We start from the raw sequence: 21,049 nt of genomic DNA on the forward strand, positions 1-21,049 counted from the left end.
AAAAGTGACAGAGGACATTGTGCTGAGCTCACTGGACTCCACAACGTTCAGAGAAACAACGCTGAGGCGGCGAGGCCAGACTGACGAGAAAAACAGGAGTTTATTTGTCACACCTTTGTAAATGGGACGCAGGCTGAGCTCACAGCCTTCAGGCAAAATATGTACAATTCATCAGTACCAACAGAGTCTTAACGCGCGCTTGCTAGCTCGCACACGCACACACGCACACGCACACACAGACACACACACACACACACACACACACACACACACACACACACACACACACAAATTATCTCAACTCACAACTTTAATGGCATAACTCCAAAGAGAGGAATTTAAAAACAGAAACACAGACACAGTATTCGCTCCTCATCAGTGATTTACTTTACCATCCTGTGGTGGCAGCAAAGCTGTAGGTCATGATGCATTTAATACAAGCACAGGGCATCGGCTATAAAGCAGTAAAAATAGACCCACAGCATTTAGCGGATATGAGTAATGGCAGCATGCTTGCGCATGCACCCTACACTGCACAAACCCTCTCATTATGTCAGAGGCGCTCCATTCACAGTTAGCCACTGGCAATAAATGCATTTTCAGCTCAAACCATGCTGAGAGAGGATATTTTTACTGGCTGTATGTGAAAAATGTTAAATGAATGTATTTATGAGCAAAAGAACAAGAGCAAAAGTTGAAGAAAAGTCACTGTGGCAACTTTTTAAGGACTACTAGGAGTTTTATGGACGGATACCTGGTGATATCAAAGGAAATTTTATGAAATACAAACACTCACACAGCCAAACACACAATCTCATACGCATAATAAAAAAACCAATATCAATGTTCAAGTCTAAATATCATCAACGACCTACATTTCTTTACAAAACATCTCGCAGCACACACCCTGATATTATATCCAAAAGGTTTAGCATCGCATTTATAAATTAGGTACACTGAGTCGTTATTTAAATTACGCATTTATATTATATATGTTAAGACCACAGCGAGGGGCTCAAAATGGGGAAACATAGTTTCAGAGAAAATAAAAACCCTCCAGGCAGACAAACTATACAAAGCACCAAACGGAAGAGAAATGTACAGCCAGAGTCATCACAAAAACTTTATATCCATGTTCAGAGTCTGAGGGTCTCACTGTCGTCCAGAGGAGAAACAGCAGGTGGCGCTGCAGCACTGCTCTGCTCTGGGAGACTTCACTGGTCTTTGTCATGCATCTGCTGCTGCATCTTGTTCAGCATCTCCTGCATCCGCTTCAGCTGCAGACAGACAGGAAAGTAGGTTTAAGCTGTCCACAAACATAAATCCTGAATGGCTGAAATGGTTTCCAGAACATTAAGCCCCAGATGGAAGTATTTAGATAATCATAAAGCAGTCTAAAAATAGACTTTGAATCTAATCCCAGAATAGATTAAAACTGCTGTAATATTAAATGTATGACAGGGCCTCCTACACATATATTGTGGAGGCGATCAGTAATTCAGAAATGTCAACACTGAATACATGATTTCATTCATTATAAATTAAAAGATCGATTTTAGACCCAAATTACACACAATAAAGGTGCAACAGACAGAATTAACAATGGTATTACGCAGGGATTTTTCAGCGCGAAATCATCATGTCGTATCGCATCGTATCGTATCGTATCGTATAGTATCGTGTCGTGTCGCGTCGCGTCGCATCACGTCTTATAGTATTCCATTTAATCGTATCGTATTGCATCGTATCGTATCATATCTTATAGTATTCCATTTAATCGTATCGTATCACATCCTGTCGTGTAGCATCATATCGCATCCAGTTGTATCATATCATATCATATTGTGACACATCATAACATATCTTGGGTTAGCAGCCATCGGTCCCTGTAACTTATTCTCATCACATCAAACATTGTTGTGTCAGAGCAGAAACTAATGACTTATCTAAAATGCATTCATAATAAAAATCTAAATCCTCAGGAAACTTCGTACCTCCTCATCTTTCATTTTGATTAACTTCTCAGTTTCCATATCAGGAGTGGACAGCGGCAGGATGGGGATGGGACTCTCCATACGGTTGTCCTCAGCCAGTTTACTGAGAGAGGAAGAAGAAGGAAAGGAGGGTGAGAGGTGAATCAGACAAATCTGTACTGAAATCTGTTCATCAGCCGTTTTTAAAGATGTTTACAAAACATTCCCACTCGCTCATGCTTTTATTTCTCACCGGACTCTTCCGCACACATACCTGGTCATCTCCTGTATGCACTGCGCCCTGTAGTTTTCGTAGTGGACGTCGCAGGTTACGTCTTTGAGGTCGTGCATGTGCGAACGGATCAGCATGTTCCTCAGTTTCACAAAGTCACAGTGCGACTGGTTTTCCACTGAGCAAAGAAATGTGTGCAGTTAATTAATAATCAAAGTTTCTAATTAGCATTCAGGCTGAAGACAGCTGAACAGAGAAAAATATACAAACATACCCTCAACAATCCCCCAGGGGTACAGTCTTCCTCTCACTCTTTGTCCTCGGGCCTCCACCACTGTATTACTGCCAATCACAGCGAACGGGGTGCACTCCTGCACACACAGACACGAGGACTGGTTGTTATTTTGAGCCTTGTCTTTTCAGAGAAAGCTGACAGAGCATCCTGGTACACATTCACAGAGTCGTACGCATTCACAAAAGGCCGCTGAGCAGCTCCAGAGAACGTGACTGTAATTGTTGAGACAGGTAAAAGACTGTTTGCTGTTTATGTTCCCTGCGCTGACTTTTTACAGCTGATCAGTGGATTTATGCCACAAACCCGCGTTTATCACCCATGACCTGCTGTTACACTTCAATTTAAGAGCACAGTATATGTTGAGGAGGCAGTTCTTCCAAATTACACTAAAATATTTCCTGCCCTAATGGGATCCAGCCATGTGGGTAAACGTAGTTTTATGTACTCAGGTTTTAAGATACCTTAATATGTTGAAGGTAATTTTTTTTTACCCTGGCTAACGTTTTTTTTTTGCAAATTCACCAAACAGATATTCCATCAAATATGCCCAGTTCAGCAGTGTTTGGCAACACTTTCATTTCTATCTTGAGGAGACATTTTATAACTGTCTCATCTATTTCTGTCTCTTTCTGTTACCCAGCAGAGACATTCCTGAAGTGTGCATCTATGTCCTCCTTAGAACAATTCATCACAACCACACGATGAGGACTAAGAGCTCTTGGAGAAAAATCCTGACTCAGTTTTGTCCTCTTCGATTGAGGCCATTCACAAACAGTGTGACATACAGTAGTTTAGACAATAACTACATCCTACCAAAGGAATATCCCTATGAAAGTAACTCAAAGGAAAAACTGTGAATTATCTAAAGGAAATGGGGAATAATTTCTGAAGAGACACATCACTGCTGAACATTTAAAATGCTTCAAGCAGCAAAACAAAACTATATTTATCTCTATTGAGGCAGATAGCTCCAAATTCTTGCTACATAAATGTGAAACATAAACGTGAAGCTATCTGCATGGTTAAATACCACCAATGTTCTCTGATAAAACTCAACTCAAGGTTCACGTACTACTTTTTTCCAGTGCTTTCAACTGAATGTCATGATCTTCCTGAGCGTATGAAGTCGTCTACACATGAACTGAATGTTTCAATCCCTGAAACAAGGGTTTTATTCTTCAATACGTTGCACAAAGGAGCAAAATCCGTCCACTAATGCAGATCATGTGAATGGGCTGAAAGCCCTGGAAAGTGAGTGGGCCTTGATGAAAATTGCTTGCTACTTCTAACGAGGCCAAGAATCAGCTTTAATGCTCATGTTTAAAGCAAATACAGCAGCAGTTATTTAATAAAGAATCTCATGTTGTATGTATTTATATTTATTGGAACCATTGTAGGCATATTGTTTGGTATTTGGTTGCCATACATTTATTTAATGAGAAAAATGATGAGTTAGATCCACTAACAGTGAGGTGCTCCCTTATACAACAGGTATCTGAGTGCCCCGACTAACCTTTAGCTCTTTGTCAAGTTGTTTAAACTCTTCATCCTCATCGGAGTCACATTCAGGAAACTGGTACACTTTGATCCCAAACTTGTCTATTTCCTCTCGTATCTAGAAAAGCGCAGAGACAAAAATGTGAATAAAGAAAATAACCCGCATTGCAAACACTTTGAATTTGCTGTGAAGTTGCACGTTTTCTACTCACTCTGTCTTTGAGCTTTTTTATCTCGTTAGGTGTGAGGCAGTCGGCTTTTGCAATGAGGGGAATGATGTTCACTTTTTCATGCAGGGTCTTCATGAACTCAACATCCACTGGACGCAGCCTGTGGAGAGAAATCCACAGAAAAACAGAGTGAGCAGGAGACTGGAGGAAGGAAAGTCCTCCACATCTGCACCTTTGTATGTGTGTGTGTGTGTGTGTGTGTGTGTGTGTGTGTGTGTGTGTTATTACCCGTGCCCGAATGGGGGGATGAAATAGAGGCAGCAGTGGACTCTGTTGTCCTGAATGTTCTTTCTGTTCAGTCCGCTCTCATCCCTGAAGTATTGCTCAAACTGCTGATCTATGTAGTCTGTGATTGGTTTCCAGCTAGGACACACACACACACACACACACACACACACACACACACACACACACACACACACACACACACACACACACACACACACACTACATTAGCAGCTCCTCCAGGTCACTGTGAAATGGAGTGAGTAGTCTGAATCAGGCACACGTGAGACCATGAATCGTTCCAGCTCACCACTCATTGTTGTTGACAGCGTCTCCAAACCCCGGTGTGTCTACGATGGTTAGCTTGAGCTTCACTCCTTTCTCCTCGATGTCTACAGTGTGTTTGATGATCTCCACGGTTTGGTTGATACGTTCTGCAAATAATCAACACAGAGAAAATGAAAGATAGAAAATGAAGGACAAAACTCTGATGGTGTGATCGATACTTCTGATTTTTCTTTATAATGAATTATGGATACTATTACACGGCTACTTTACATTCACTTTACACGTACATTAACTATCTAACATTTTGAATTTCAAGAATTTATTCTGAAGCAAAGTCATTTAAAAAGTGTGTAAACTGTTTGTGGCACAAAATGTTTCCATCTCATCAATTATAAATCAAAAGAAACAGATTAACTGAACTAACGAGAAATGTAGCTTGTAGCAAATAAAAAAGCTAAAGCAAGAAATGAGTGTGAAGCTAACCAGCAGCAAAAGAGCAATGATTTCATATTGTTCAGGAAATATATTCATTGGGAAAAAAAATGACCTAGTTTTACACAAAAATATTTAGAAGAGAAACTGGAAAAAGTGAACAATTGACATGATACAATATTTTATATAAATAAAACGTAACTTTTTATCATATTAAATAAAAGAAATCAACAAATAAAGTCACATAAATTCGATCTTATTATTCTGCATTCAACAAAACCGAGTAATATCGAGTAAGCAGTGCATCCATTATGTCTAACACAGAGAGATAATAAATAGCATGAAGACTCACCCTCAGCATTCAGTAACTTCCTGTCTTTGTAGAGGTCTGTGAGGAACAGGCTGTTGACCAGAGTGGATTTTCCCATCCCTGACTCTCCTGCAGCACACACACACACATACAGGTACTTATCATGTGAGTATATCTGATGACATTAAATTAAATAAACAAAAAAACAACAACTCAGTTTCTAGTATGTTAGCAAAACCAACGTAACCCTGCAACAAATCCTTCCTTCACGCAGATTACGTTCAGTTTTTTTTATTTAGACAGGTCATCTTTATGTCCCTTTTAAAGGTCTTAGCTTGAATGATATTGTTTCTAATATTTTGTCTATCTGATTTATATCAATGCAGATAGGCTGAATATTAGAAGCATCTCTCCAAAGTGACCACATGGTTCATCAACACTCCTAAAACAGCTGAAACAAGAACTGAACAGTATAACCTCCATGAAGGCAGGATATATTCCAGGGCTACACTTTAGTTTTAGTTGGTTGTACCTCATAAAATGGCAACTGAGTGTGAGTTAGTTAAGATTTCTATAAGGTGTGCATCTTCAACCTGAAACTAACCTGCCACCATCAGCGTGAAATCAAAGCCTTTCTTCACAGACTTTCTGTGGACCTGGTTGGGCAGAGTGGCGAAGCCCACATACTGTTTCTCCTGGAACAGAAAAGAAAGGACACACAGAAGAAGACGAGGTTGTTAGTGTTAAATCCTGCTTTGCTGCAATAAATGATTGTTGCCATCATCAATTTTTCTGACAATTATTGTAGCACTAAAACAATGAATCGATTGATCGAATGGTAGGTTGACAGAAAAACCATTGACAGCTATTTTGCAAATTGAATAACGGTTTCAATCATTTTTCAAGCAGTAAAGGAAAAACCTTCTTTAATTACAGCTTTGCATGTGTGAAGATGTGTTGCTTGTTTTGTATCATGTGGTGTGGTATCACAGAATATCTTTGGGTTTTGGACCGTTGGTGGGACAAAACCAGTCACTAAAAGACATCACTTTACATTTTTCAGTCATATTGTCAGATTCATCAGACATGGAACTAACTGTTAATTTTAGTCTTAAAATATTGTCTTGAGTGACCTCTTGATTGTTTGGTCGATTGCAAAATGTCCATCTCAATTTCCTAAAGCGTACAGTGACGTCTTCAAAGTGCCTCTTCTGTTCAAGTGTCAGTCAAAAGCCAACAATATTTAGTTTACTATCACAAAATACCAGCGGCTGAAAGCAAAAAGATTTACTGTATTCAAGCACATGTAAGCACGTGTGCAATGAGGTGCTTGTTCTGTTAATTTTTTCACAACTGTAGGCTATACTTGTACACTATAAATCAGAGGTATTTCTTGTCCTTTTTAGTACACCACATTTATTTGACTGGTTTAATGCCAATTAGAATTGAAAATGTAATAAGTAAATCATGTGTATGATGTGTTAATGTCTCATAGAAAAGGTCAACGATCAAATAAGACTTTACTGAGCCAGATGGGGGATTCATAGGTTATCCAGGAGTAGCCTACATAAAAGTGATTAAACTTAGCCTCATTTAAGGGACGCACACTTTAAAACATCATTAATTGTAATATAATAATATAATATATGCTATTCTGAACTTAATGAGTATGTTTAGTACTGGTATGTTTGAAAAATGGTTAAAACAGTTAGCTGAATTGATTTTCTGTCATTGAACTAACTGAATAACTGAATGATTGTTTTAGCTCTACAAGGATACACCAAAAACTTAAAGTTCAAAAATAGAAGCAGACACCAAATAACTGTTAGAGAGCTCTGCAGATTTTTAATGTGGAGACAAAATGGATGTGGCAACGTCTGCAGCAATAAAATGACCACAACAGACAGACAGGGTCTATAATACAGAAAATCTACAACTGCATGGAAAAACACGTGCGCAGCATTCCTCTCCGAGCAGCTGAGAATAACCAGCGTCTCAGACTTTCCACTGAACCCCTCAGAAACACAAAGAGAGCCAGAGGATACCAGTCTCTCACTGTGTCGGACAGTAGCTCCCGTTCCTGCTGCATCTGGCAGGACGTCATCTTTAACCCACAACGCTACACACTGACATGTGTAGATATAAATACGCACTCGAGGCCCGCAGAGAGCATTCACACTCAGACAGAGGCGACATTCAACCGTCCTGAAAAGCTCTTTTTCACTCCGCAAACACACGAGCCAAACACACAGTCAGCGTCCTTATACGCTGTCATAACTTGTCATAGGCATTTCCGACAGCCCCCTCGGGTGAGGATCCCATTTATGGAAACACACACACATTCACACACAAAAACCCAGGCAGTGCAATAAGAGCAGGGCAGCAACACTTGCCAAAGAGCCAGAGGTGTAAGAATGAGAAAAGCTGCTGATAAAGCTGCAGATAAAGCATTGAGTAATCTCAGCAGTAAATCTGACCCTGTGTAGAAATATCACGAGTGGAAACTGAACTCAGACACCTCCGCAGAGAGAAAACAGCAAAAAGATGCTGGCAGATCGTCAACAGGTGTGAGGGCTTCCTATTTGTGCTGCTCTGAACTAAACCTGATCTCGCTGACAGTGTTTTTCATTGTATATGCATAACTTCCTGACATCTTTCCACTCTTTTCGTCTATTCTGCACACATTTCTTCCCATCAACCCAACTCGTTACCTTCTGTCTGGCCGTTCTCACTCGTGGGCACAGCAGCCGTTCCACCAGTTTTTCTTGCAGCATGATGGCATCCATCCTAAACCGCTCCGGCACTGACGGACCAAAATAGCCACTAGTCTCAGAAAGTTAAAAAACAGCCCAGCAGGGAACAAATGTGAAGGCTCTCGACCTTGATAATCTCTAAAACACTTCTTTCCTGCTCTTGCTCTTTAAATCTGTTGCTCCTGCCCTCCTTCTCTAGATTGCCCTTTGTTTTTTTTCCCCCAGCCTTATTTCTTTCCTTATTTCTTCCTCTACTCTGCCCTACAGCGGTCCGACTTTTCCCTGTTCAGACAGGTATGGAGGAATTCTCACTGAGAGAGGGACGGAGACGCAGAGAGAGAGAGCAAGAGAGAGGTGGCAATTTGAGGGAGGAAACAAGGGAGGGATGATAGAAACGAAGGTCTAAAAGAAACTCATTCATTCGGCCTGAATTCCCTCCCCCAGCCCTGACGGTTGAAAAATAAATCCCTGCACGGAGAGAAATGACCACCAGCTCAAGAAACTCACAGACAGAAAGTGTAGACACTTTGTTTTGTGGAGCTGGAAGAAGTGAAACAAACAAGGACTTGTATGAACTTGAGAAGGCCAAAAGCTGCAGAGAAAACAAAACATAAAAACAGAGGCTGCAAGTGCAGACCTGTGGAGCGAGATAATCAAGTAAATCAACTTGTGAATCATTATGTTTGGTGAGTGTCACAGAGTCTGTGTTGAACTGTGCCTTAAAGCGGAGCCAACGGTTCGTTTGAGGTGACAATCAGTGGAGGAGGAAGTGCCCTAAAAGTACAAGTACAAATAATGTAGAAATACTCCATAACATAAGTGCCATCAGCATAAATGTACTCTCAGTACATCACAGTAAAAGTACTTGTTCCGCAAATGGCCGATGAACGATATTATTACGAGTATTTTGGTGTTGTTGCTGGTCAAACTTTAGGTTGTTTAATTACCTCACACGAAGTCAGGAAGTTTAATCCACTCCCAACCAATCCCCTGGGTCACGATACGATTAATGGATTAAGGTTTTTTGGGGCATTTCTTTCTAATCTTTGATTTTTTTTGTGAAAATAAATAAATAATTAATTTTAACTCTTTGGGTCAAAATGAAAAAACATCTGAGGAGTTCAGAGGACAAATATTCAACAAAAGTACATCTAAACTTTGTTGTATCAAGATAGAAGAAATAAGAAATTGATATCAAAACATGGTTGAATGCCACTGCCGGTTGTTATGAGTGAGTTTTCCAGGTACACATCATGAGCAGTTTTTACTGATTATACAAGTTTTCGCTACTTGTGCTACCTCTTCACTACACTGATCATTTACCTGTAAAAAAAAACAAAAAAAAACAACGAAATTGAAGCATACCGTTATTCAATATTTTTTATATTTAATTTCACATGGCTTAAAAACTGATGTTTTGTTTCTTTTTTCTATAGGAAAACCTAAAAGTACTTAAAAGTATAATCTTTGGACACAGCTGTAATAACCAGCTTCTGGCTGCGGCTTCATATTTTCAGTACAGACACGTGAGGGATATCAAACTTCTTATCTCTTATCAAGAGAGCACATACTTCCCCTAAATGTAACACGTCACATATTTTTCATCAAACAATCAATTGTTTTTATTTGGTTGTTAGAATAAATTCTGTAATTATCCCTATGGTGTCATTTTTAGCTGGAAAATACTCGTGTATGTTGTGTGAGCGGCCTGATGGAGAGCTGCTCGGGTTTAAACGTTGATCTAGACATTAATGAAGAGGATGTAAAGGGAATCAGCCACAACGTTGTCTGCCTGCTCTGGGCTCTTTAGGAGTGTGTGTGTGTGTGTGTGTGTGTGTGTGTATGTATGTGTGTGTGTGTGTGTGTGTGTGTGTGTGTGTGTGTGTGTGAGTGTGTGTGTGTGTGTGTGTGTGCGTGCAGAGGTGAAGGAGGTACATTTCATGGCAGAGGTTGGACTCAATTGATTCCAGATGTGACAGCGGTGTGTGTGTGTGTGTGTGTGTGTGTGTGTGTGTGTGTGTGTGTGTGTGTGTGAGCTCAGGATGGGTGTGTCCCACGCATACATGATGTGGGCAGCAGAGTATAAATGCTCTTTGAAATAAAAGAAGCTGGCCTTGTTTTTTTTCTCTTTTCGTCCCCCGAGCAGGCCCGCCCCGTGGTGATGCCACGTACAGGATGTGACGGCCCCACTCCACACCACAGGAGGGAGACAGAGGACTCCGAGAGAATAATTAGAAAAGTCAATGGTTTGACCTCTCTGACTCCTCTTGGAGAGAAAGAACAACACTGCTTTTGTCAGCGGGGATGATGCAGATGCAAAGAGCTGCATGCTGCACAAGACAAAAAAGTAAGATGCTGGATGAAGAGTTTAGATCACGGTGAGGAGAGATGACTGAGTGTGTGTGGAGGTCGGTGGGTCTATCAATCTGAATAGAAGAAAGGAACAGATGTCTAAAAACAATGGTCTTAAAACAGACCCCTGGCTAAACCCCCCACCGTTAGTCTTTCTCAGTGGACAGCTGTTCCCTTTCTCCCACATACACACACACACACACACACACACACACACACACACACACACACACACACACACACACACACACACACACACACGCGTCTATTGTTACTTGCTAATTCGACATTATGTTCAATTGAACACCCTTTCATTACTGAATGAGGCCAGAAAGTTCTGCATTGGATGATGTAATTCATTCAGACGCTCACTCTGATGCTGCTTTTACCTCTCAAGTAACACTTCTTATCACTTATTAAACACTTATGCACCAGATGGACTTAATAATGAACCCTAGGTATAAATAAATAAAGCTTAACATCCCACTTGTTGATTATCAGACCAGGATTGGCCTCCAAACTAGTTGTGATGTTAAAAACGCCAGAAAAACAGACTGCGAATGAGCTTGAAGAAACTTTCCACTTACAGCAGAAGAGAAGTAACACTGCTTAAAACATTAGTTGGAGGGACACCCCTGCCCCGTCCCTTCTTTTACATTAAAAATGTTCTTATTTTAAGCCTCTAGGTGCTTTTCTGCCTTCTTTCTACATTTACTTCTAGATTATCATGTACTTTCTCTCGATTTCTGATCACGTGTAATGAAATAAATGAACTATCAATACACGTAGATACATTTGGACAAAGAAACATTTGAAGAGATGTGTACGTTGCGCAGGACACAAAATAGCCTCCAACTTTATGAGTTTCCCATGTTGTTTTGCTTTGTTACCAGACAGCAGAAGGGACTTCTTCACTGTCAGAGTATCATTTCAGAGATGACATGACTGTGTTTGTTTGTTTGTCAGTATGTTGGATGCCCCTGCAGAGGCACAGATGCAGAGATCAGCCACTCAAACTGCAGGCATCGCTCCACTTCTTCTTCTCAGTCATACAAAGTCGTATCCATAAAGGAAGTGACTCTCAAAAGGCCACAGCACCCAAGTCCACTGCCAGGGGACACACACAAACACACAGCACCCCACACCCCATCACTGCCTGCTGCCAAGGGCTTTCAAGAAGAAAAAAACAAATCCACAGGGATGAGACACTACAACACAGACACACACTTTCAATCTCTTAAACAACCATGAAAAACTCAGCATCATCCTTTTGACAGTTGGCTTTTTCACACCACACAGACAAACAGACTTCTGTGATCACTGTTACAACTGCAGCATCACTTCAGGCTGTCCACTGATCAACATGTTTACTGATAACATGATAGCATGTGTCCGCAGTGAGGCGCCTTGTTTTGTGCACGTCCAGAGTCCCAATGAGTCTTCCTCAAGGAGAATTACTTGACGTTAATGTTAAGAAAACAGAAGTGATGTGGTCACAAACTATTTAAGAACATATATTTATGTTACGCAACAATTTCTAACTGAAGTTACCAAACAGTAGTCTTGCTCTTACTGGTCAAAAATAAAAAGTAAGACTCCATCAATAAAACCACTCAAAGCATTACTTTAAACTGTAGATTTTATAGAACAAAAGCAAAGATTTGAAGCAAAGTTGAATTGAATATTCCTCCAATCGTGACAAACAATAACAGTAACTTATTCAGCAAAATAAAAAGGTGGTCACGTGAGGCTGGGGCACCGAGGCGATCGGAGGTAAATGGTAACAGCACAATGCTAACACGCTCCCAATGACCAGCGCCGGCATGCTGATGAACTAAGCAGGTATAATGTTTACCATGTGCAACAGATTAGCCACATACAGCTGTGATGATGGGATGTCGTCAGTTCTGCAGATACTTGATGTAGGCGCAAGATGAAAAGGAGTCAACAAAGTGATTTGAACTTATTGTGAGGGCAAACCTTATGTCTGTACCAAAGTTCATGGCAGTCCATCCAATAGTTGTTGAAATATTTTAGTCCGAACTGAAGGGGGAACAACCGACATACAGGCCGACACTGACAAAGGAATCCTGAAAAATGTACATCAATGAAAAGTACATGACCAATCTCCAAAGCTTCTGGAGAAATGAGAGCAGGTGTCCAGTTAATCTTCACCCTTGCTCAGACCAGTGCAAGCTCACCATGATCTTGAAACTCAGTCAGTTCAATCATGGTAATAACCAAGCTTTACATTGTGTGAGTGCTCAGAACTTAAAGCAGCCAGACGGCCTGTGATGCACCCGTGAAGGGCGGTGACCTTTACCGATGACTTCTCTGGATCTTCCCAGATGACCCGCTGACGCTTTCACATCATTAAACCCGAATGCTTCCTCTAATTGTTGCTCACTCGGCTGGATGGTGATTCAGTAAGTGAGGCAAAGAGGGAGATAAGGGGAGACAGGAGGGGTGATGGTGGGTGAGACAGACGGATGTGGGCTGAAAAACAACATAAAGATGCCCCCCACCCTCCCCTTATGTTTTGTCTCCCTGGAGATGCAGAGGCCAGCATGCACTTGGCTCTTTAACATGCTAATCTGACAGCATGTAATTGCTCAGGCAGCAATAAAACTGCTTCACTGAAGGACACTTGGCTGTTTTAGTATCTGCCTATACAAAGACAAATGAGACTCGTGGGAGCCCGGCTGTAACTTCATGTGGTTAAGAGAAATTGTTCAGGAAGGTTGGAAGTTGTGCAAAACAATAGAGAAACTCCTGGTGCGTCTATATTTTTCTTTTTGTCAAAAATCCCACAAAAAGACCAAAACAAACAAAGAATTGCTCGACTGAAAACGTCTGTTTAGCCAAAATGTCATTTATCTAATTTCTCTGGACCACAGAACTCCGCTAATGTCCAAAAACTATGAAACACACATCAATCAGCCACGTTGCGACACACTTAATTCAACATGTACTGTGCTGCTTCTGTAAACAGTCACTAACAGGCCAAGTGTGTATTAATCCGCAACTGAAAATAGTCCCAAACAAATTCATTATTTACTCATGTTTGAGCAACGATCGCTAAAAATGGCACCGTCCAGCCTGAGCTTTGTATTTGCAGCCTGCTTTGGTTTACTGAGATGGAGCTACAGATGGTTAAAATATCATGATCCGGAGGATCTCTCTGCTCTGATCTCTATGTCTAAATTGACTTAAATTGAGCTCGACAATTCATTTTTTGTGCTTGGAGACTGCAGTTGAGAAAATCATCTCGACAAAGTGTTGAGCTAAATGTGAATGTAAAGTCAAGACGGTCGAAGAACAAATAAATAAGTTCACCTTCAGTTGAGATTGTTTTGTGAATTGTTGTTTCCAAGATCAAGAATATACTGTCAAGTACAACAATAACATCAACCTCATGCTTCCATAGGAAATAAATCCAACATATCCAGTATTTTCTAGTCAATTATTAACTTTACATGTGATTGACGAAGGTATAAATCAGATGTTTTTTTTGCTATTTAATAAGCTGGGAACGGTTTCAAAATAATCTGTTCTCTTCAGTTGTTTCATTGGACTACTGCTCAAACTCCTGATCCCTATTTCCAAAGAACTCATAATCCCAAACATTTCTCAGTCGACTAAATACTTACAAACATTTTTCTCAAAGGCTCTCTCTATCTGGGCCAGCCTTCAGTACTTTACAAAAGCTTTTTGAAACATGGTGCCGAGACTGTGCTGTGTGACTAAACCCGTAACATAAAAGAGGAGAGAACGGGTGGTGAGTTGTTTCAGGTACAAGACGACCGTTCACACACACACACACACACACACACACACACACACACACACACACACACACACACACACACACACACACACACACACACACACACACACACACACACACACACACACACACACAAACTCCACTGGAATTACGTCCATGTTTGCAGTATGACAAAATGAAGGTATGTGAATGAGAGGCAGGGCTTTGCCATCTCAAACACCTGAAGCAGGACGAAGGTGCCAACAGAGGAAAAACCCTCCAAAGAAAACATGCAGAGTCAGAAACACACAGAGGCTGCGTGATCCGAACAAACTGTACTGACGGATCCAACGTAGTGGAATAAATGGAGTGATTTAATTCTTCTCAAGTAAGACCTTCTCCTGTAAGAACTGTCTTGGGTATGAACCCATCTAGGAAAGCTATTTATTTTAACAAGTTGGTTGGTCAGTCCAAGCAGATGCACTGCAGCCTAAAAGTGTTCAAACCAACCAAACCCTACACTTGAGTTGAGATCCTAACATTTCCAAAGACAACAAAACTTTCAAGCAAATGTGTCAAAAATGATGAAAATATACAGTATTATAATATTTAGATTCTCTGGAGAGATGCAACCATATAACTAGTAGAGTTTGGGCAAGATGACAGAGTCTGAAAGTGTGAAATGAAACAATTTTCTAACCCTAAAGTTGCTTAGAACAATTGTTTGACACTTCTCATTTGCCTTCTGGCAGACAGTGAGATGAGAAGATCAATAACACGCTCATGGCTGTCCATTAAATATAGATAAGCGAAGCTAGCAGGTGGCAGGTAGCACAAAAACTGGAATCAGTGGGAAACAGAGTGGCTTCTGCCCAAAGTCCACTAAAGCTCTCTAATGAACACGTCACCTGTTTAACCTGTATGAAAGGAAAGTGCCACAATGACCATTCACCATTTTATGCTGCATTATGTGCCGGACTATTTATTGGCTGGGAGCAGTTATTTTCCAAGCAGGTTACCTGTCAACTGCACAAAGTTTGCCACTAAAACAGAGACAGTTGTTTTTAGACATCGAGACATGCCGTGTTAGTCAGAGAGGTTTGGAGGTTTGGGGAGGTGTCATTGGACTTCAGATGGACTTAGTCACCTTTAAGGCTCGATGTTTCTAAGTGTTCCCAGTCTCTATACTAACTGGCTTTCCAACATAAGCACATGAGAATTTCCTAGAAAGTCTAACTATGTCTTTTAGGGGAAAATGTTACGTGTGAAGAGGAAGAGCAGCAGGGGGCTCAAATCCTCGGTCTTAATACCCGACCCTCCCCCTGAGATACGCCTGTTCTGCTCTGCAGCTGGTCCTCACTGGGAGTCCACGAGGGTCCCATCTGTGGCAGTGAGAGTGTGTGTCTCTGTGTGTGTGTGTGTGTGTGTGTGTGTGGGGGGGGGTGTTTAAAGACAGAGGGAGTAAGTAGGAGAATAAAGAGTGAAGAGTGAAATGACTTGAGTGTATTTGAAGTGAAGTGACACACTTGCGCTCTCGCAGACGCATCTGACTCAACATCTGTTCACCGCTGTGGTGAGAAAGCAGCGTGTCAAGCAACCTGTGATCTGACAACACCGATAGAAAAGACACCAAGTTGTGATAATGCAGAGAGACTTGCTCAAAGTCAAGCTCTTCTGGTACCAATAATAGTAACGGTTACTGGTGTTTCTAATGCAGCAAAAAAAAGTTAGCAAGCCATCTGTAAATATAAATGTTAATAATACAAACTCATAAGGTCTTTAAATGTGAATGCGAAAATGTTATTAATAAATTTAAGAAAATTGTAGATGCGCTGTGAACAAGAGGTCAACTGAGTTAAAAAGACAAAGACAGTATAAAGGATAAACATCAACAAGAAATTTTCTTCAACCAGGAAACCCAAAAATGTGTCTTATTAATGACCTACAACTTCTACATAAAGCATTAGTAAATTACTTATTAACCATTAATATAAATCATGAATAAATACCATTTATTGCTATGCTGTAATATCAGCGGCAATCCAGGGTTTTGTTTTAGTAAATTTGTAAAGTAAATTTGTGTTTATTTTGGCAAAAAAAAACATTTTCTCTCTCTTTTTTTTTTTTTTTTTTTTTTTTTTTTTTTTTTTATCTGTACACATTTCCTCTGAGATGTTCGGTGCAAGAAAACACCATAAAAAAAAAAATTAAAAAAAGGAGGAACGACAGAAGATGGATCCCTCTTAAGGACATAATAATAATTACACGTTCTAATATGACCTCATAATATATATATATATATATATATATATATATATATATATATATATATATATATATATATATATATATATATATATATATATATATATATATATATATATAAAAGACCTGTTAATACACTTTGTTTAGTAGTTCATCGTGCTTCTGTTCTGTTCTGTAGATGACTCGCTATAAGTAAACAGAGAACACAACATGTAACATTGAAAAAGTGTATTTGCGACTCAATTTTTCATTTTTACAAATATAAAATCAATTATTATTTTGTCAACTGCTGCTTCCAATAGTTTTTGGTGAGACTGATTCACTAACCGTTATTTGCTTGTTCAGATGACTGCAGCAACACCGAGCGTATCTGAAAGTGTCGTCAAAACATGTACACACATATGAATGTATTTATAGTGCTGATCATCTTATTTTAGAGGTGCTGTGCGTCTCTATCAGTGACACACTCAACCTAACTGCTGGTGAAACTGTGATGGCGGGTTTTCTCTTTTGGTTTCTAATATGTGATGAAAAATGTGTTCTCTGTATTTCCTCCCACACACAGAATAATCACCGCACGGGATTGTGGGTAGGTCAGATGGCGTCGTCCACTCCATCATATCAGAGAAGTGATGAAAACAGATTAAAAAAAGACTGTTTCCCGGCAACACAATACCGCTGCTGAGGAAGTGACGGGAGCGTTTCGGGGGATGTGAGCGAGAGAGACGTGAAAATAGAAAGACAAGAAGGGAGGGGAATGTTTTGAAAATATTGGTTTAGGATTGATTATCAGCTCCGATCCTTTCAGCAGCTATGATCTCAGCATTAAGTCATGATTACTGTTGTTTCCAGCTCTCCCTCCTCCTCCACCTCCTCCTCTGCAGCCTGCATGTTCCACAATATGAGATATTTTTCACAGGTGTCAGATGCAGCAGAGCGTGTGGGAGTGAAGAGCGAGTGGCGGCCAACAGCGAAACCTCACAAGGTGTAAAAACGGTAGTAATCTGAACACTGAGCACGAGTGAATCACTACATGTTTTGTACGAGGAAAGCAACAGCTGCTTTAACGGCCATTTTACAGATCTTTCACCGTCGATGCTCCAACTGGAAATCATACTACTCCAGGTTTGCTTCATAATTTCATGTGCTTCTGTGTGCACACCGCAGTAGTGACACCATGTGACCACAGTGATTTCAACCACTGAACTGGATCCAACTGTGGATTTCTGGAAGAAAACAAATGCAACCTGTCGAGCAAATTTCTGCCAGTAATGAGGAGGGCGGAGGACGACAGGAGGGAACTGGACAAATACGGGACTGAGACCAAAAAAAGGAAGCTAAATCGGACAAAGTGAACAGGCAAAGGTGCAAAAATAAGAGAGCAAATAGTTTAAAGTTTTCTTTTTATGCTTCTCATCTTTATATTCCCAAAAACAATACTTCAAATTCAGACTTCTGTGCAACTCAAATACAGGTGGTGGAAAGTAACCAATTTACTCAAGTATTGTATTTAGGTACCTTTTTTAGGTACATGTAGACTAATTATATGTATTCTTTTTCTATTTTCACCACTTAGTACATCTACCTTTAACTCCACTATATTTATTGGACATTACATGAAAATTATGATTATTCTTTGATTTATCAGTCGTAATGATTCAATAACATATTATGATTGTATTATGTAATTCTGTGGTGTCCTGGTGACCCATGAGATTAACATGCTGAACATGTAATCTCATTGCTCCTAGTTTAAATCCATTATCTCCCCTCATTCACTGTCTACTTTAAAAAAAAAAAAAAAAAACTAAAAAATACTTTAAATGAGACTCTGAAAGATGCTATTCTGCATGATAGGAACATTTAATGTTAATACAATATAATATTTTGCTGTTGCTTTTAATAATACTCTACTTCTAAAATCAAGTATAATTTTGAATGCAGTACTACGTCATGGAGTAGCCTGCCCTATACGACATTTACTTACAGCAAATACAACAACACTGAGAGACTCAGACACTTGCTTAAGGACACATCAAAACACAAGTATTCCCAGTACTTTAACGGTAATATTAATTTATTGATATTAATTTTGTTTCAGGTTTAATGCTATTTAGAAGAGAAGCCCGGCAACGCAAATGCATTACTTTGTCAATAAATTAATGTAATTCTGATTCAATGATGCTTTTGGTGCGAAGGCTGAGTATAGAGTGAGGAACAGTAAAGTGGATCTACAGAGCTGTCATAGTCACAGTCAGACATTTATTCCACCTTCATGAACATTGTAATGTTACTGATGTGGAGGCTGCAGTTTGTGGTGCTGTCCAGTTATATTGTGTAATTTCTGATAGGTGTTTCTACTTAGTCTATTTAATATCACTGCAAACCCCGTTGAAAACATGTATATCTACTATCCAAAGAATGTCTGCGGCAATTTTGGTCGTATTTTAATGAATATTGGTGGTTAGCGCTGCTAACAGCCTCTCAGGTAAGAGGAGGGGTTTGAGTTCCCCCGTCGTCATTTGACCACGCCCACTTGCAAATCCACTAAAATAAAATAAAAAATTTCGCCGGGAGAGACGCATGTACCAACTTTCATGAGTTTTTGAATATGATAAAGCCTCCAAAAGTGCAGTTGTTTACGGAGAATAATAATAACGCGGAATAATAATTCCTTGAAGAACAATCGGGCTGGCGCACCATCGCTGCTCGGACCCTAATAACACCTCTCAATCTAATTCAGCAGCACCACCAAATTTAACCTTTAAACTGATCATAGAACAAATCACCTCGCTGCACTTTCATTGAGGTAGGATCTATTGCAATTAAGTGATGCTAATTAGCAGCTGTAGAAAAATAAATGGGTAAATGCATATTTACACATACATTTTTCCATTAATTGCAAATTATTGCAGTGGCATATTATTACCACAAATCTGAATCTATTTTTGCTTTCGCATCAGAAATGATTCCTCTTTTATAAAATTTGAGCTGTTCAGATAGTGTTTTTTTATACGATCAGGTTCAAATCAATCATCAAGCGCGCGCACGCACTCCAGGCTCACGCACTGCCATCAGACACTATATGCAAAGAGGAAGAGGGGGAGGAGGAAGGCCCGGGGGTCAGCAGAGACCCGACCTCCCCTGCACGCTCACGTGGCAGCTGTGTTTCTCCGCTGAACAATGGCTGAACAATGGTCGGGAAGGGTTCACTAAAGGCAGCGGCTGTAATCAGGAGCTGTGCCGATGTAAATTTGACAATTGGGTCAGCCCATCAGAGGACTCGGTGACTGATGATCGCTAATAATTCAGCAGGCAGCAGCGGAGGAGAGGATGGAGAGCTGGATGCTGCGTTTTGGGTACCATGTTGGCTGCTCGCCTCTTGTGGCGTCGGCCTGCTCCACATACGCGTCTAAAAATGAAATGTAACCCCCCCCCCCCGCCGCCGCCTGTCAGTCTGGTGATCAGCGCTCAGCCTGTGATGGCATGGCTGCACACACAGCATCGAGCGTTTAGAAATCTGACAGGCAACCAAAACGCACATCGAAAAAAAACACCAAGAATGTGAGATTTGACGCGCAAATATCGCTGATGCCGCTGCAACCGAGGTGGTGCGGTCTGAAGTTACGACTGCAATGCCCCTAAATATGCACTCTCAATCGCATTTATCGTCATAAAAGCACCACATGAAAGGCTGTTTCCTACCTCTGAGCAGTCCTCTGTTGGCCATCACAGGGGTGGATGAGAAGAAGGCGCAGGTGCGGGGATGCAGAGCGACGCCCAGGGAGACAAGAGACACATGAAGCAATCATTGCATTGATCCCCAAATCAATTCATATCGCTGCAGACGAAAACCCAGAGAAGCACGCTCACCTGTTTTGACCGGGATCCGGCTTTTGTACCTGTTGTTGGACGTCATCTTTTCACCGCTCTCCTCCCTCGATTTCACCGAAGCGACGCTCACAGACAGCGGCCTCTCGCCTCGCCTCCAAACCCCGGACAGACAGCAGGAGGGCGGACTGAGCTAGCAGATGAAAATCCCTCCTCCTCCTCAGTCAGCCAGTCACACTGCAGAGTTTCCACCAGCGGGGTACAGCCTGCAGGATGCTGTGAGGGTCAGATCCGTAACCTCACCGACATCAGCTCGACATTTGAAACACAACCGGTCTGCATTATAACGTCAGAAATAGATTGTTGTTTTTTAAATGACGTTTTTTTTTTTTTTTAAATAGCAGCACCGAAATGCATTCTGAAGTCGTTCTCTCTCTACAGACGCTGTGTATGTAGAGGATAAAATATTTTATCATCAATAATAGTGAACTTTCACACAAATCACTTGACCCATTTTAGAAACCTTGATATTTTCCTGATGAATACTGATCCATCACATTCAACACTCAACTTTCTGGAGCTTCAAGTTTCCCTTTGAAA

The 21,049-nt window shown here is 40.6% G+C and overlaps 1 protein-coding gene across 2 annotated transcripts; it reads right to left on the bottom strand.

Annotated features, from left to right (window-relative positions):
- Positions 1 to 81: 81 nt before the first annotated feature.
- On the bottom strand, positions 82 to 20,634 carry septin5a (septin 5a). 2 transcript variants are annotated; one of them, XM_069138617.1, is made up of 12 exons: positions 20,492 to 20,634; positions 20,324 to 20,337; positions 6,087 to 6,177; positions 5,525 to 5,611; positions 4,763 to 4,886; positions 4,456 to 4,590; positions 4,210 to 4,327; positions 4,014 to 4,115; positions 2,480 to 2,576; positions 2,248 to 2,383; positions 1,995 to 2,097; positions 82 to 1,277 (listed from the first exon to the last, which is right to left on the bottom strand). In XM_069138617.1, exons 1-12 carry the CDS (start codon positions 20,535 to 20,537, stop codon positions 1,215 to 1,217), a joined length of 1,116 nt encoding a protein of 371 aa, XP_068994718.1. In that variant the 5' UTR covers positions 20,538 to 20,634; the 3' UTR covers positions 82 to 1,214. The 2 variants fall into 2 exon arrangements, with proteins under 2 accessions (XP_068994718.1, XP_068994717.1); XM_069138616.1 differs by lacking the exons at positions 20,324 to 20,337; positions 20,492 to 20,634 and adding an exon at positions 8,194 to 8,531.
- Positions 20,635 to 21,049: the final 415 nt, after the last annotated feature.

Source organism: Embiotoca jacksoni, unplaced genomic scaffold, assembly GCF_022577435.1.
Source record: "Embiotoca jacksoni isolate LCO1_2020_lvr unplaced genomic scaffold, fEmbJac1.0.p SCAF_8, whole genome shotgun sequence".
Classification (NCBI taxonomy): domain Eukaryota; kingdom Metazoa; phylum Chordata; class Actinopteri; family Embiotocidae; genus Embiotoca; species Embiotoca jacksoni.